The sequence below is a fragment of the Lissotriton helveticus genome, chromosome 11, assembly GCF_964261635.1.
Source record: "Lissotriton helveticus chromosome 11, aLisHel1.1, whole genome shotgun sequence".
NCBI classification, from domain to species: Eukaryota; Metazoa; Chordata; class Amphibia; order Caudata; family Salamandridae; genus Lissotriton; species Lissotriton helveticus.
Genome location: NC_136072.1, coordinates 329,511,954 through 329,530,242, shown reverse-complemented (window position 1 = coordinate 329,530,242; position 18,289 = coordinate 329,511,954). Strand labels below are relative to the sequence as shown.

At 50.4% G+C, this 18,289-nt stretch overlaps 1 protein-coding gene across 2 annotated transcripts in view; it reads right to left on the bottom strand.

Annotated features, from left to right (window-relative positions):
* Positions 1 to 18,289, bottom strand: part of STK25 (serine/threonine kinase 25) — a 322,140-nt gene that overhangs the window by 168,958 nt on the left and 134,893 nt on the right. For both annotated transcript variants that reach the window (XM_078665687.1, XM_078665686.1), the window contains exon 4: positions 16,254 to 16,362. In XM_078665687.1, the coding sequence (XP_078521813.1) occupies positions 16,254 to 16,362 (109 nt within the window). The remainder of the gene's footprint in view (positions 1 to 16,253; positions 16,363 to 18,289) is intronic.

Below are 18,289 nucleotides of genomic sequence, written 5' to 3'. Positions count from 1 at the left end.
TAGGATGCTTGATTCCGGTCCAAGGAAGACATGGCTTGGCAGTTCGGGCTGGACTGTTCCCATGAGGCACAGGGTCAAGACTGATTTGCATATGGCCATGTCTGAACTGGGGTGGCTTGATGAGCAAAATAACGATGGATTAAACCCACATCTGTGACTGGGGGTGAATGTTTTGCCTTGGTGCAACATTCCGTCCATCATCTTGTTTGTTTTCCTGTTCACCCTATGTGGGAAGGGTATGCCCAGACGTGGGTCCCTTGCTCACTAGGCCACTGGAGTCAAGCTATCCTGGCTGAAGACAGCTGATAACCAGAAACCGGTCCTAGGATGCTTGATTCCGGTCCAAGGAAGACATGGCTTGACAGTTCGGGCTGGACTGTTCCCATGAGGCACAGGGTCAAGACTGATTTGCATATGGCCATGTCTGAACTGGGGTGGCTTGGTGAGCAAAATAACGATGGATTAAACCCACATCTGTGACTGGGGGTGAATGTTTTGCCTTTGTGCAACATTCCGTCCATCATCTTGTTTGTTTTGCTGTTCACCCTATGTGGGAAGGGTATGCCCAGACGTGGGTCCCTTGTTCACTAGGCCACTGGAGTCAAGCTATCCTGGCTGAAGACGGCTGATAGCCAGAAACCGGTCCTAGGGTGCTTGATTCCGGTCGAAGGACGACATGGCAGTTCGGGCTGGACTGTTCCCATGAGGCACAGGGTCAAGACTGATTTGCATATGGCCATGTCTGAACTGGGGTGGCTTGGTGAGCAAAATAACGATGGATTAAACCAAGATCTGAAACTGGGGGTGAATGTTTTGCCTTTGTGCAACATTCCGTCCATCATCTTGTTTGTTTTGCAACTCCAAAAGGAAGGCTTGGTAACGCTGGGGAACTACCAAGGCTCGGGATGAACCGTGCACCGGAGCCTTGGGCTCACTGTAAAGGAGGCCATCCTCCCAGTAGATGTGAAGGTTCCCTGAAATGTTTCCTGCTGCCTGGGCTTCGGCCTGTCGCCTCAGACCCTCATGGGTAGGGCACTCCTTCTGCCCTTGAAAAAACTCCTCCCTGGTAGGTCCTCCCTCCACTTGCAACTCCACAGGGATAGGTAAGTCCTCCGGGGAGACAACATCCCCCTCCGTGGACTCCGGAGCCACCACCTCAGGTGCACCATCCATCTCACGGGGTGTGGACGCCGAGGCAGGTTTTCCCCGTCCCCGGATCTTCCCCTTGTTGGCAGCAGGCTGTGCCTTTGTTCCAGGCTCCAGCACTTGCGAACTCCCCCTCCGGGAAGTCACAGACCTTGTGCTTGCACAGGTCCAATCAGGTGATCCCAGCATCTTCGTATGTGACTGGAATTCTACCTCTTTCCAAGCATTGTGCTCAATGTCATTTCCCAACAGACAGTCGACTGGCACAGCAGGGCTCACCGCAACTCGTAGAAGGCCTGTGACCCCCTCCCCACTCAAAGGGAACCTCAGCCACGGGATAATGACCTATTCTGCCGTCAGCCATCACAGCTGGGTGGAGTACATTGGGAATCACCTGCTCTGGGGACACCAGTGTCTTCTCACCATGGTCATGCTGGCACCTGTATCCCTCAGAGCCTCCCCCCTCTGGCCATTGATGGTGACCCATTGCCTATACTTGGTGGTATTTGGAGGCACATGGACCTTAGGAACCATCTTGCTGTCTCCCAAGGATACTAGGGTCAGCCCCGCCCACTCACCCCCCTTGTCTAGGGGCAGTTCCTCCCAGAGCACTACACTCGCCACCCCTGGGGTTTTTCTTCCAGTGGGAGGGTGCACTCTCTTTAGACACTTGGGGTCTCCTTTATAGTGTCCAACCTCGCCGCACTCGTAGCATCGGACAATTCTGGGTTGCTGACTTCTGTCAGGATAAGTGGGTTTTTGGTGGCCAGATTTGGCTGGGGAACTTGACTCCTTCCCTTGTAAACTATTTTGGGAGCCTTTGTAGAACTCCTTCTTTTTATCTCCCCCCTCTTTCTTCTGGGAAGACCCTGTCCAACTCTTTGGGAGTCCACCCCAGATCCCTTAGTAGACACTCTGGTACTAGCCCAGGTGTCTGCCTCCTCTGCAAGCTTCCTAGGGTTAGTCAGCTTGCTGCCACCAGGTGTTGGCGCAGCTCCGGAAAACATTTCTCGAGAAGGTGCTCCTTTAGGAACAGATCATACAACCCCTCGTAATCAGTAACCTCACTGCCTTGCACCCAGCCTCCTAATGCCTTTCTAGCGTAGTCCAAAAAATCTACCCAGTTTTGCGTGGGGAGCTTGTGGCTATTCCGGAACTTCTGCCGGTATTTTTCAGGGGTCAGCCCAAACTTCCTGACTAAGGCAATCTTCATGGTGGGGTAATTGGTCTGTTCATCCTGTTCTAAAGTTAGAAGGGCATCCCTCCCCACAGGAGGCATGTACTTATACAGGCCACCCCCCCCCCAGTGACTTTCAGGAACCCCATGGCCTCTCAATGAGACCTCATAGGTCTGTGGGCGCCAAGGAAGTGCGGAACAAAAGCTGCCGGGCTGCCCCGGAGTTCGGCCTGTAGCTGGAAACCACCCCTCCCCACAGACACTGCTGGAATGTGCCTTGGGTGTACAGCAGCCCCCCCACTCCCCTCCGGCCCATCTGTCGGGAGGTTGGGGCTAGCAGAACATCGCAGGAGTTCCAGCTGGGAGCGACACAGAGTCCTTCGATTGGAGACGCAGCCCAGGAAAGTTTTGGCACGTCTATCGTCTTGACCAGCCAGCGAACCAGCGGCCATGAAAAGTGAAGAGCTGCAAAGAAACCCAGCCGCCGGGAGAAGGAGGATGCCCCCGCCTAAGTAAAGGACGGCAGAGGAAAGAGGAGGCCGGAGCGAGTGACCCATCCCCCCAGCTCCCCAGGCAACGGGGAAAGAAGAGGATGAGCCGGGCGATGAAAAACACCAGTAGGGGCACGGTAAGGGGTTTCAAACAAGGAGGAGCGCGCGAGAGTGACCAAATGTTAAACTATTACTTTGTTCGTTTATTGGACAAAGGGTGCTTGCTGTGCACGGAGGTGGGGGTCGAGGGTGACCAGGGTAGTCAACGGCAGTTTCCCCGATAAATGTGGGGATGCCAGCAGGCAAAGCTGTACGAGTCTAAAATGCTGGAAAAGCACCAGCAGCACTGATGGTTTGCGAGGCAAGTTCTCTCTTCCAAGGCCATGAGTTCAAGAAGTAGAGCAGATGTGGCATAGAGAAATGGTGAGGGTACAGGCAAAACCACCATCTCTGGTACGTCGTGTGCCAGGTCCGGTTTACTGCCGTCCCTCTTTAACCCTCCACCATCCCAGGGAACATAAAAAGGCATAGCGCCCCAGCAGGGAATTACAGAACAGGCAGTAGGAACCCAATTAAAGGCTATGTTTAAACCCAGCAACTTGCCTGTAAATTAATTTGCCTGCTTGACACATTTTCTAAAAATCCATGCCTTATGCGCACGCTGCCCCCGGTTCTCCAGGAACCAGAAGTTTTCAATCGGCCAAAAGGTGCTGTTTCGGGTCGAGCGCAGTTGTGAGTCGAAATCAGGATCTAAGTGGTACGATTTCGTAAAAAAGAATGCTGCAACAAACAGGAAATAATTGGATGTGAATACACCTCGCAGTCCGAGAAGGAGCTGCCGGGTTGCCTGCAGGGTGGGGGTGGGGGGGGCAAACGAAAATGTATTATAAGATTACAGCGCCCTCTAGCGTTCACTGCCCTGCACCTAACCTAATTGTGCAGCAGGTCAATTATATCCCCCCAAATTACCCGTGAGATGGAAAAAGCAAGTATTTATTTAATAGGAGGAGATGTCAATCTATTTGGTTTAACAAACCCGCGCTAAATTGGAGAATTGCGGGTGGACTGGGGGACAGGGTTTGCCCTGGCCGTTATGCTTTGCCGAGGCATAGCACAGTCGTGTACAGTCGGGACTCACCCAGAAAAGACGGGCACATGTAGTACAGGACGATGTGTTTACTAGAATTGAAAGGAACAGAGAGGCTCCGGTGTTGAGAAAAGTAGGGTATCGGTGTTGAGAAAGTTAAGGTACCCAGGAACCAGAAGTTTTTCAAGGGTCAACAGTGGCTGCTGAGGGACAAGCGCAGTGGTGATACGTCAAAGATAAACAGGGAATTTGCACACACAAAAAAAAACACGAGGGAACATTCCGCTCAGGTGCCCTTCGCAGTGGCGAGATTTGTTGTGATTTGCAATTATGCTTTTTTTTACTGCCCTGTCTCCTTTTTGGCTCCTCCCATCCGGACCCGAACAACATTTGGCGGCGATGGAAGCTCTCCTTTAAGTACAGGGTACAAACTTTATTTATTATTTTTGGGGAAGTAAGAGCTTGTTAAACATTGCGGCAGTGTTAGACCGGTCAGCCCTTTGGGTGGTCCCTCCTATTTATTTATTTATTTTTGTCCCCTTTTTTGCTACTCAATCTCTTTATTTTTGATGTCCACTGGAATTTTTAGATGTTGACCTAGGGGTTAGGTGCTCTTTGCCCTCATAGTCTTTTTCCTGAGGCCTTGGTGCCTTTCTGACTGAATTTACAAGACCCATAAAATGGTGGCCAGTAACTGCTATAACGGTTACTTCAGGAAAGGGACCCAAAGATTAACATAGGGAATCTAGAACCTTCTGGCCTGTTCTAGACACTTGAGGCTAGGGATATAAAAGGCCAACTGTAGAGCGGCCATTTTGTCATACAGAGAGAGTCAGCTGGAGTGCAGGATGTGGCATAAGGCGGGGGTAGGATATTCAGAGGGTTGACCTCCCACTTCAGGGTTGCCTCCTTACTGTTTCACCACCCTCCTTCCTTGTAACTACTGACCTGACCCTGCCACGTTGTGTTCCTGATGACCCTGGACACCTGACCCAACCAAAGCCTGGAGAAGGGAATGGGAGTGGTTGTGGGAGACTGAACCGAACGGTAGATCTGCCTATTGTCCAGTGGGAGAGCCTTATTAGAGACTCTGAGAGCGTTTTTCCCGAAAGAAGGAAGGACCGAAGCTGAGTAGCCAAGTTCTTTTTCCCTTCCCTCTTGGTACACTCCTTTGAACTGAGGCCCTACCTGCTCCACACGGTATACTATTAACCCCTCCCCCCCCCCTCACCTGAGATAAAGACTGCCAAGTCGAGTAGAGCTGCACACAGGGGAGTGGAGGCTTGGTTCAGGAGACTGGGCGGTGCCAGCGGGTAGTGTGGCCTTGAGGTAGGAGCCGCCGCAATACTGCCCGGGCCTGGCGAGGGGAGCGTTAGACACTGGGAGGAGAAGGCGCCTGTGTGAGGTAACGTGCCATCTCAGAACTGCGCAGACTCGACGGAGCGAACGCTAGTCCCAAAGAGGGGCGGAGCGGCGTTAGGAGGCCTGACGTGACTGAACAGGCTCAGTCTTGGAGCCACTGGTCCTCGGCGCTTGGAGCCACTGATCCTCGGCGCTTGCCCAGAAGTGCCGCTTCACGCAGAGGGAGGCGGAGGCAGCGCGCGGTGAGGAAACGAGTGTGGCGTGGTCGCCGATTCCCCTTAGTCTGCTTGGCTTGCCACAGAGCCAGCTCTGTGACCGAGTGGCTGGACCTGTGGGCGAGGCCTGGCTGAGAGCGGATAGGGGCCTGCAGGTACTTCTGGTTCTCCACAGCGGTCCGAGACATTGGCCACAGCGGCCCAACAACTGAAGTAAGGAGCGAGCTGGGGGTAGTAAGGGAGCTGGGATCCACAAACAGGAGGTCCCGTAGGGTGGTTCCTCCCTTTCTTCCTAACTGGAGGAGTGAGTAGTTAAACCAGGAAGCCTTTGAGACACTTACAAGGGGGAAGAGCCCCTAAGCTTATGTGAAGGCTGCTAATGACTGTGTTGATGCTTAACCCTTCTATTACAGGGGTAGAGGAGGAAGCCTACTAAAAGGTCATTTTGGCAAATAACTGTTGATCTTTGGTGAAGCAGGTGAAATATCAGTTCAGTTCAAAAACCTTTATTTCGGTAAAAGTTTACCATAAAAGACAATCATATAAAACAATTCATTTAAATCATTTATACAGTGAATTGTAAAATTCATAAAAACAATACTAGAAAGGAATCTTTATGTTATAAAACAGGTCCATACTCAGTCTATATTTTGAGGTACTTCCTTCTGATAGACCAGAAGGCTCCCAAGTACTTGGCCATAGTGAACACAATATGGTCAGACAAGTCAGTTTTTAGGACTCTAAAAGCGGGTAGACACTTCTTGAATCCCAGATTCCTACATAGGGGGAGAATCCAGTACCTACGAATCCCACAATAAACTGGACAGAAAAAAAGAATGTGGAGCTCACTTTCCTCCGAATTTCTGCATGCTGGACAAATACTACTTGGATCATGGCTCCATTTGGCTGTGAAAGATCTGATGGGGAGAGTGCCATGTCTCCACTGGAGATATAATTTTCTCAATATAGTAGGATAAATTTTATCTAGAATAGGTTCCATGTTGTAATTAACCTTGTGCGAAAAAAAGGAGGCTGTCAAGGACCCAGAATGTTGGTTGAGTATCAGGGAAAGTTTGAAATCTCGGTATAACCTGGCTAGGTCCTTTTTAGAGAGGGTGTGGCACATGTTCTGAGGGTCAGACCACATAGTTGAGAGACCCAAAGCCTCCAGTTCTAATTTGATAGATTTGAGCCATTTGATTTTTCCGGCACCTGGAATGGCAAGAATCTCCCGGAGTCCTTCCCTGTAACTGGCCAATTCTGGAGTTATCCATATTCTGCGCCAGAAGGCCAGTGGGCGTAGAGCCAAGTCCTCATCCAGCGGGCATAGGCCAAGGTCCATCCTCAGGGGGACAATGGGGGTGCTCGGTGGTAGCCCAACAAGATTACGAATAAATTTATTTTCCACCTTCAGCAATTTTGATGTATTTTCATGGCCCCAGAGTTCAGATCCGTAGATGACAGCCCCCTTGGCCTGTGATTTGAAGATCTGTATTGGGGGGCCGATCGGCCTGATTGAGGATTTGTTGTTTGCCAAGAGCTTCATTATTCCTCCCGAGTGCTGGGTCAATTTCAGTGCAGCTTTCTCCAGGTGAGAGATCCAGGTAAATTTATCATTTAAAACAATTCCCAGGTATTCAAAAGTTTTTACCCTTTCCAGCTTGGTATGTGTGATACTTGGACTGAAGTGGAATTTCTGTGGGGGGTTTAGGACCATGAATTTCGTCTTGGTGGCGTTGATTTCTAATCCATGGGCCTCGCAGAAGTCCACAAAGGCATCAAGGATACGCTGAATGCCTTTTGCCGACTTGGATAAAAGCAGTGTGTCGTCGGCAAACATGATGGCTGATACCCTCTCAGCGGCCAATTTCGGGGCGTCAGAATTGGATACGCCCGCTAAGTGGGAGATTACCCCGTTGACATAGAGGCAGAACAGGGTTGGTGCAAGCACACAACCCTGCCTTACCCCCCTGCCAACGGGGAATTTCTCAGACAGCTCTCCCATCCTGCCGCATCTTACTTGGGCATAATTACTAGTGTGGAGACGTATTATCATATTCAAGAGACCTTCGGGGACCCCCAGTTTATCAAGGACCTCCCACAGCTTGTTCCTCGGGACCAGGTCAAATGCTGCCCTCAGGTCCACAAATACAGTGTAGAGGCTGCCACCCTCCAACTGTACTGTTTTCCAGTGTATCATGGCGAGACGAAAGACCTGGTCCACTGTGGAGACCTTGTCCCTAAAGCCTGCTTGAAAGGGGCTGAGGATGTTAAAGTCCCTGATCCACTCATGTAGGCGGTTTAACAAGAGCTTAGAAAAGAGTTTCTGGGAAACATCAATTAGGCTTATAGGCCTATAATTTACAGGAAGGAGGGGAGACCCCTTTTTTAAAATTGGCACAATTTCTGCCCCTAGCCAGGTGGAAGGGATTGGCAGACCTTTCAGAATAAAATTGAATAATACCCCAAAATAGGGAGCCCAGACTTTAGGTTCATGCTTGTATAGGTCGCCTGGGAGCCTATCTAGGCCCGGCGCCTTACCAGCAGACAGGGAGGAAATTGCCAGGGCGACTTCTTCTATGCTGAAACCATCGATGTCAGTTAGACTATTTTTGGTTTTGGGGGACTCTCCGACATGTTCACTTCTTCCACTATCACTGCTATGTGGATGGTATAGGTTTTTAAAGTGTTCCTCCCAAACGGATGGCGCTATACAGGCCTTGACTGCTGCAAGTGGTTCGGCCGAGCCGTGCCTCACGATTTGCCAAAAGGTCCGTGAATCTTGGCGAGCGAGGGCAGCTAATATTTTTGTCCACTTCTCCTCATCCCATTGTATTTTTGCAGTGTGGAGGGCAGATTTATAGGCAACTCGTCTCTCCCTAATTGTGTTCGGAGTATCTCGTGCTTTCAATGATTCTAACAAGAGGGTTTTTGCATCCCTGCAAGAGGCGTTGAACCAAGTCACTCTTCTCTTTTTTGGCTTACGCGGCCTGGCAACTGGGTTCAATACCTCTGCAAGATTAGTACATAACTCCGAATGGATATTAACAAGAACAACTAGTGGCGCCTGAGGGGCCAAACTACCCGTGGTATTGGTCTCTGATTCACTAGCTGGGTGGTTCATGCAACACTCTACTTTTTCCAGGACAGGGGCAACTAGTGCATAGATTCTCTCAATATTATTATGATTTTCCTGCAATTTGGTCCATTTTATTCGACGCCTATTGCTGGTTAGCACTAAATCGGGCTGTGATAGTGCATTAGGGTCTACCTTATCTAATTGTCGGTAGGGGTTCTCAAATTTTAATGAGAGCAGGTTGTGATCACTGTCGTATCTGCTGATAACTTTAAAATCTTTCACCCTCCTCCAGTCCCTGGTTGATACCAATATGTAATCGATCCTTGACTCGTGACCCAGCCTATTAAAGGTGTTTTTAGGCGGGATATCTCCCTCCATCCGGCCGTTGCACGCCCTCAAAGAGTGACTGAGAGTGAGGGACATTATCTGAATGGCAAGAGGGGAACATGCCTTGGTCACTGGATCTATCAAGGTAGGAATGTCCCATAGGTCATCCTCCTCGGCGGATATACCTTCCATGTAGACAGGGAGTGGTTCATATTGTTGGTTAAAGTCACCACCTATGATTAGAGGGGAAGAGAAATTGTGTATATCTAGGAACTGTGCTAAATCTTCCACTGGGCCTGATGTCGCAGCAACCCCAACTGGCCTTGAATAAAAATTAATCAATACCAGCTTCCCACCGCATGGCCATTCAAGGGAGACACACTGGAAGTCACAGGAATTAGTTTCCAGATGTGTGGCCCTGCAGGCCAAATGGGTCCCAATCCAGGTCGAAAGTCCTCCTGAAGGGCGGCCCTTTCCTCCCCATTTCGCTTCAGTGCTAAAGATAGCGAATCCCTGGCGGCTGAATTGTTCTCTAGCCCATGTCTCTTGTAAGAGACATATGTCATAGCCCTCTACTAGGTCTGTCCAGTCCGGGGTGTCTATTTTGTTAGCAAGCCCTGCCACATTCCAGGAAAAAATTGAAATTATGCCATGAGCCTCTGGTGTGCTTCTAGTGTCTAGTGTTGCGAGGCGCTCTAGAGCTACTGATTTCCCACACTGGTTGGGTTGTGAGGCATCCAGTGAGTCACTATTTAATTTGAGGCTATATGGAATATGGGAATTATGTTTCAGCCTCAGGTTAAGATCAATAGTTGCGCCCTTGGGTGAGCATGTGATTTGCCTACCTGCCCCTACTCTAGGTTCATTTATCACTGCGTGGGCTGGTGTTGCTGTAAGAGATTTACCAGCCATATATGTATTTTGAATACTGGTTATTGGTGCAATGCCCGTGGACTGAATACGGGCGCAAACTGGGATGAATGAGGGGGGTGCAGTGGTTATTGAGTGTGGAAGTCAGTCCACTTCCTCTAGACATCCATATCTGTTGGAAGTTGGAACCCCATTCCATCCTCCAAATGTATCTGTCCACCAGTTACATTGTACACCCCATGTATGGTTCCTCGACTGCAACCTACTCCTATTCCCTCCCTGAGCTAAAGGGGCACAAGGTGGATAGAAAAAAGTGAGGGGTCTTGCTGTTATTGATGCAGTTGAACTATGGTTGATCCATGAGTAGATGGCGTGTGCAGTGTTAATATCCTCAAACGAGATAATCACACAGTCACCGCAAATAGATTTTTGTGTGGTCCCTACCCAAGGTACTCTCCGTACCATAAGGATTTTACTCTTTAGGTGGTTGGGTATTGGTTTGTTAGCGTCTAACCAGTGGATCACCTTATTCTTTAGAGAGGCAAAGTTTTCCTGCTGGTTGTACATCAGTTCGGTTACTCCAGTCAGCACCACAACATAGGAAATATCTATTATTCTCTCCTCTAGGAAGTTACCAGAGCATGCTTGAGCCTTTGTAGTTGACAGACTCTGTTCTGTGATGTCCCAAGATCTGATTACCTCGGATGTCAACTGAGCTAACTCTGAAAAACTGTTCTGTCTAACGAGTCCAAGATTCATTGTGCATAATGTGCAACCTAGTTACTCCATTTGGGAGCCCTTTTTCTTATCCCTGCTTAATTTAGACTGTGAAGTGACTGAACAGCTTTATCACTAAGTAAAATGAAAGATGGAGTTTTAGTTGTACAAAGAAGGTGAATCAGCAATATTTGATGTAACCTGTAACCAAATTGACAAATGAGATAAAGCAAAGCAAATTATTTTTATAAACCAGAACGTATTTTCCTAGAGATTTGGTGTAGTGTCGTTATTGAATGGAAGGATGCTGAGTTACTGAAGGGTGTGACGCAAGATTTACACTTTTGCCTCTAGGAAGTGACTGTCTTACACTGGGCCAGGCTACCCTATGTGATCTGGAGACCCCAGGTCCAACAGGCAGCCTTAGCAGCTTGTTGTTTTGTGCAGATATAGGCATTCCTAGGAGCGTCCGGAGCAGGGCACAGCTTGCGCGCCTGTGTCTGCAACCAGCAGGAGAAGACTGCCAGAGAGCCCGTTTGAGTGCGATTCACCGAGGCAAGTGTTCAGTTCTACTTGAGATCTTCCAAGATTTGGCAACCAACACCCTGAGACGCCGACGGGCCTTCAAGCCGGTGACAACGAAGCTGCAGGCCATGGGCATCCCTTACCAGTGGGGCCATCCTGTCGCGCTCATCTTCCAATGGGAGAACAAGCGCAAGGTGATAGGGACCTACGCGGAGGCGGCGCAGCTGCTTCGACTGCCGGAGTCCCCGCCGTCTAGCCCGTCACGCCCGAGAAGAAAGGAGCGGATCCCGGCCAAGCCATCCTGGACTACGGTTCAGCACCATCATCGATCGACCCGCATGGATGAGCAGACTGCTTCCCAGTCCAAGCAAGACTTCATGGAGCACATTAAGTCCCTCGAGGGTGATCGAGAGGAGACCGCCTCGCGTTCCTCAACACCGTGAACGTCTGGGCAGCCACTTGACATGTACCTGGACTTGCTACCCGTTGTGACTCTGTAATTCTCGCCCCGCCTCCTGCTCAATGGAGGTGGGGGATGTCGGGGGTATCCCGGCAGACAACCTGGGTTCTTGCTGAAGACCCTTCCCGGACTGCCCCTGAGGGAGAGACATCCCTGAGAGTATCCAAACCCTCGGGTGTAGGATGCCCTGCCCGTGGGGTAGTGTAGTGCGGCCCTGTTGGCTGCTCCAGTTCTACATTGTTCTGTGGCTTAGCTGGCCGCTTTTAAGTTTCTTGCTCCTTTCACTTCTTTCTTTCTCTAGCTTTGGTTTTCTTCTCTCTCTCTCTCCCCTTCTTTGTGTGCGTCGGGTGGGGGGTTGTGTGGCAGTGGCGCTCTGCGAGTGATGGGAGGGGTGCCTCTGCATGCGTCTGGATGCGGCTAGGGGGATGGGGGGATGGGATAGTGGGGAGTGGATGAGCCTCGTCTGGATCCTGATATGACTACTAACTCACCCATTCCCTTGAAGGTCTTGGCGCTTAATGTCAAGGGCTTAAACTCCCCCAATAAACGGCAGCAAACGTGGCGCTATCTTTTGCAGCAGAGTCCCGACATCATATTCTTACAGGAAACCCATCTGCTACAGGCTGACATAGGGCTCATGGCACACCCTAGGTGCCCCCTACAATTTTGGGCTACGGGAGACACCAAGGCAGCGGGTGTAGCGATATTGTGCAGAGCTGGCATTAGGCGGGGAGAGACCAACCCCTTTAGGAGCGGGGATGGACGCTTTCTTAGAGTGAGTTTGGGGATTGGGCGGCGCACCTTTACTTTATGTAATGTATATGCACCCAATCAGATGCAAGACCGCTACCTAAGGATGCTGCTGAAAGCACATGTTCTGCAGGGGGACCCCACGCTGATTTGGGGGGGGGGGGGGGGACTTTAACCTGGTCTGGGATCCGGAGGAGGACCGCAGTGACGCCTCGTTTAGTGGGGCTGGGGCCATGTCCTCAGCGCTGCGCGCGCAGATAACATAACTGGGACTGTTTGATGCGTGGCGCTACCATTCCCCGGGATTGAGGGATTTCTCGTTCTATTCCCACGCCCACCGCTCATACTCCCGTATCAATTACTTATTTCTTTCCCACGCCCTGTTACGGGACATGTTGGGAGCCTCCATGTCCGTTATTTCCCTTTCGGATCATGCTCATATCGAGTTGCTCCTGCAGGACCCGGCTGCTTGCCGTGCTCGTGAAGCGAAGTGGTGCTTGCCGCCAGGTATCCTCCAGGATGCGGCCGATGTAGAAAGCAGCAGAACTGCTATAGACTCCTATTTTGCTAGCAACGATCTGCCGGAGACGTCCTTCCCGGTGGTATGGGACGCCTTCAAGGCCATGATCCGCGGCCATATCACTACTCTCTCGATCGCACGGGTGGCTCACTCTTTGGAGGATAGCCTGGCCAAGGATATCAAGCTAGAGGAACGGCGAGATCAGGGTAGATCCTCACTGGAATCCAGACGGTGACTCGCTAACCTTAGAGGGCAACTGCGACTTCTACGCACCAACAAAGCGGAAAAGTCTCTGCTGGCTCTGCAGCAGCGGTATTTTGAGGGGGGGACAAGGTGGGCAGGCTGCTGATGGGGCGTTTGAGGGCGCGTGCGGCCAAGGCTCACATAGCCAATATCCAGCTCCCGGTGAGGGGCAAGTGTGAGGCGTTCCGGGATTACTATACTGCCTTGTACAAGGAAGAGATGCCGCACCCGGAGTAAATACACGGGGAAGCCGCTGCACCCGCATTATGCAAAGGAACTGGAAGGCCCCATTGCCCAAGAAGAGGTGGCAGCAGCCATGAGAGATCTCCCCCTTGGGAAGACGCCGGGGCGGATGGTCTTCCTTTCCTTCTACCGCATGTTTCAATCACAGCTTGGGCCTCATCTCCTAAGGCTGTACAATTCCTTTACTGAGACAGAGGGCCCCTCCTCTGATATGGGTACGGCGGAGATAGCATTAATCCCAAAACCAGGGAAGGATCCGGCACTTTGTGCGTCATACCGCCCATTGCCTTGCTCAATACCGATTTTAAAATATACACCAAAATCTTGGCGAAGCGCCTGGATCCCCACATGCTGGGTCTCGTGGACCCAGACCAGGTTGGCTTCATGCGCAACCGTCAGGGGGCAGACAATGTGCACAAAATTGCACATCTAGTGGGGAAAGTACAACATTGGGGGATCCCGGCTTGCCTTTTGTTGCTGGATGCGGAGAAGGCATTCGAGCGGGTGGATTGGACTTTTTTGCAGGCGGTTTTAAGTAAGATCGGGCTCGGTCGGAACATGATCACTCGCATCATGGCTCTGTATCTTGCCCCAAAGGCTAGGATTAACGGGCAACTCACGGCGCCATTCACTATTCATAGGGGTATTAGGCAGGGGTGTCCCCTCTCCCCCTTATTGTTTGCCCTTGTGGTGGAACCGCTGGCGGAGATGATTCGCCAGGCATCTGATATCCATGGTATCCCCATGGGACGGCACGAAAACTAGGTGGCGTTGTTCGCTGATGATCTTAACCTTACTCTAACACGCCCCCCAGAATCCCTCCCTGCATTGCATGCAGCGCTTTGCCTCTTTGAGCAGGCCTCTGGCCTCATGATCAATCATAGCAAGTCCTGGGCCCTTAACCTCACTATCCCGCAGGAAGAGATCCCCGCCCTGGAGATAATGGTGCCATACCAGTGGGCCTCCCAACACATTCGCTACCTTGGCCTTCGAGTGACTCGCTCTCTAGATACTTGGACGCAGGTCAATTGGCGGGAATGCCGTAGGGCGGTCCTGGAGGACCTACGTAAGTGGAGACCTCTAGTGTTGTCATGGCAGGGCAGGCTTAACGCCATCAAGATGTCAATCCTTCCCAAAATATTATATTTATTTCAGTGCCTTCCCACGCCTATCCCGCTGCGTTGTATACGGGGCCTCCAGCGCGATATTACAAACTTTATCTGGGGAGGGAAACTATCTTGGTTTTCGCAGAAGCTTCTGATGGCGGTGCGAGATAGGGGGGGGATTGGCCTGCCCCAACCTAGTGGACTATTACTGGACCGCGCACCTCCGATTTGTGGTGGAATGGGGGGTGACAGAGTGAGAAGGGATGGCTGCATATGGATCGGGCAGTGGCGGTACGAACCATCTGGGACCTTGTGTGGCATCAACGGGCGGCACGTTCCAAGAGCGAGTATATGGCGGTACCGACAAGAACGGTCTTGGATATATGGGATACAGTAGCCATCCGTAAAGGCCTCACGACCTTCCCTTCACCGCACATCCTGATAGAGGGGAATCCCTCTTTCCCACCTGCGTGTCACACGCGTGCCTTTGCCAAATGGACGCAAGGGGATTGTCGGGTGGTCACTGACCTGTTCGAGGGAGGTAAGCTTAAGACCTTTGCCCAGTGCAGGGAGGAGTTTCGTGTCCAGTCTACAGCGGGGCTGCAATATGCCCAATTGAGACACTGGGTATCGGAGGAGGAAATGTATCAGGCGGCTACATGCGCCTTCACCCCCTTTGAGAAATTGGCCCGGAACCCTGTGAAATCAAAGGGGCTGGTCTCCCGAATTTATCAGATTCTGCAGCATCCACGGACGCCTCCCTATCACCCTTATCAGCGCAATTGGCAATCAGCGTCGGACACAGACATCACTGCTGCGCAGTGGGGTAGATTATGGAAGGATATTCCCACAATATATCGTAGCATTCCACAACGGAAAAACGCCTACAAGCTCATGACTCAATGGTACTACACGCCCCAACGCCTGCACAAGATGTTCCCCGCATCCTCTCCCCTATGCTGGAGGAGCCGGTCTGCTTCTGGAGACTTTATTCATATTTGGTGGACATGCCCGTTGCTAACTATTTTGGAAAGAGGTCCTAAGCCACATCAGGGGGGTGTTGGGGTTCCCCTTGCCTGAGGTCGCGAGCACAATCCTGCTAGGCATCAAACCTGCTAGCCTGAAGGCGCTCACCCGGAGCGATTGGATCTTGACCCTCCAAATGTTGGGGGTGGCCAAGCAGCTAATAGCCCTATATTGGAAAAAACCTGAAGCTCCTTCAATCGCGTCCTGGTTTGTGCGTTTATGGCATGTTGTCACGATGGAGCTCTTCACAGTGCGACTGCAGGCACTTGACACACGTTTCCAGACTGTTTGGCAACCCTTAATTACCTACCTCTGTGCGGTTGATCATGCGCGCTACATGCCCACCAGACTCAGAACGCTGCACCTTTTTAAAGATGCTATTGCTCCCCCCGACCCGAATAGACTGCTGCCATAGCTGCCATGGCTGCCCTCCTACATTCCGACTTTGGCGCTTCCGGCGCCGGGCTGCTCCCCTTCTGCGCACAAGGTCCCCACTTTTGATGTACTGTCTCCCCCTCTCCTTCTCTCGTCTATCCTTCTCTTCCTTCTCTTTGTTCTTTTTTGGGTTCCTTGGTCCTGTTTTGGCCAGTTGCCTGTTAGTAATAAAGATAGACCTTGGGGTCCTAATCTTGCCACATAAATGGATGATCCTATGCTATACACTAAGGAACGCGGCTGGCCCCTCAGGGGGTTGTAGGCGTAACGCTGTGTGCAATATAACCTACTATATAGAATCTTAACGTTGTCACCGTAGAGTTCAGTCACGTGGCCGGCCCTTGGATAGGGTTGTAGGCTTAACTCTGTGTTATAAATAGCGCTGTGGTATATGTTTTCGACAGAAAATAAAGATTTGAAACAAAACAACTAGCCAAGCTTTTTCTTGGGGTCTTTTGTAGTCTTAGTCCTTACCTTTAATGTCCCGGTGAATCTTCCTCTTTGAGTGGAGGTAGTCCAAACCTTTTAGGATTTCCCGCAGGATGGTGGAAATGTATGCCTCCTCCAAGGGACCTGGCTTAAGCTGCACAAAGACAAAAGAAGCAAAGTCATTAAGAAGATCTAGAGAGCGAGACAGAGTCAGAGAAAATAAACTGTATTTGTAAAAAATAACGTTTTTCAGATGGTTTAAATAAAAAAGGATTACTTACCCAGTAAGCATCTGTTCTTGTCATGTAGATCTGTAGATTCACATACTTTGCATTCTCCTGCCACCTAGTGTTGGGTCTGGATGTTTGCAAATTGTTTTTCTTCGAAGTAGTCTTTCCTAGTCACGAGGTAAGGCGACTCCTCCTTTCGGTGATAGTGTGCATGGGCATCGACTCCATTGCAGATTGTTTTCCCGCACGAGGGTGAGAATGGAGTAAGTAAGTGTAGTATAAAGATGTCCACGCGTAGGAATATATAATGAAGAACTGCAACAACTACAGGTGCCTGGGGAAGCGGGTGGGCACATGTGAATCTATAGCTCTACATGTCAAGAATAGATGCTTACTGGGTAAGTAACAATCTGTTCGAGGCATCTGTGCTGTAGATACACATGTTTCGCATAGACTACAAAGCAGTATACGCCCTAAGCGGTGACTAACCTGTAGATATTGCAGTTGTATGAAACAGTGTTTTAAGTGCTGCTTGGTCTAATTTAGCGTGTTGGCGTGCCAACAGATCTACACAATAGTGTTTGGTAAATATGTGTGATGTAGACCATGTAGCTGCCTTACATATGTCAGCTTGAGGAATGTTACCTAAAAAGGCTATAGTAGCGCCTATTTTGCGAGTGGGATGCGCTCTAGGGGGTATGGATAAAGTTATTTTAGCTTTTGAATAGCATGTTTGAATGTATTTAACAATCTATTTTGAAATGCCAGATTTAGAGATGGAATTGCCTTTGTGAGGTGGAGCAAATGAAACAAACAGTTGACATCAAACGTGAGAAGAGCTCGTTCTGCTACAGAATCAGATTGAGGAAAAAACACAGGTAACTCAACTGATTGGTTTATATGAAAAGCAGAAACCAATTTGGGAAGGAATTTAGGGTTGGTGCGAAGAACTACCCTGTCTATGTGGAGCAGAAAGAAGGGTTCTTCCAAGGTTTATTTGCAGAGTTTTATATAGCGCTGGCTAGACCCGGAGGTATCAGACCACTATACATGAGGTTCAGCAGGTGACAGGATACGAAAATGACATCAGTTAGAGTTACAATTACAAGTATAGGCTTAGGAGAAAAACATGAGATTATGCAATAATTGAAGTTATTCGCGCGTAGCATAGCCAAGACACGCGTCCTATGGTGAATGGAGGGTAGGGGGAGAAAGGTAAACAGGGGAGTGGAATGCAGATAGTCAGGTAGACAGGAAGGGGGAAAGTACTTCAGGGGGAACAAAGAGCAGTCAAAGAGAAAGACAGATCAAGCAGTGAAGAACCGTGATAAACAATGTCCGATATCCGGCCGGGTAGGTGACGGCTGAGGGGGTGAACCAGAGCCAGACTCCTATATAGCTGCATAGGAAAGCTGCAACGGCCCACGTCCAAGGGTACTCGGGCTTCGCGGTACGTACAAACTGTGTTGGTTTCCGTCCATGGGGCATTGTCATAGTTCCATAGAAGGCGACTGTCTCGGTGTTACTGGGAAATGCAGTCCACCTCTTCCTCCAGCTCGCACCATGAGGATATAACCTCATCACCTTGGTGCGGCAGGAGCACAGAAGTTCCTGGGCGTCCTCCAATCTGGATAGTTGGTGGCACCTCTAGGGGTTCCTCATCATCCTCCCTGGAGCCTGGATCAATTATTGAGCCTCCCTTGTCTTTATTTTGTGTGCTTCTTGGAAGAACCCTTATTCAGTCACAACAGGCGCCATCTTGGAGTCAGGCCCTGGCCCCGGTCTCAATCACAATGAGTTAGGGTTAGAGCTCGCTGTAACTTGGGGGCGCTATTGTGGGTACAGCGTTTG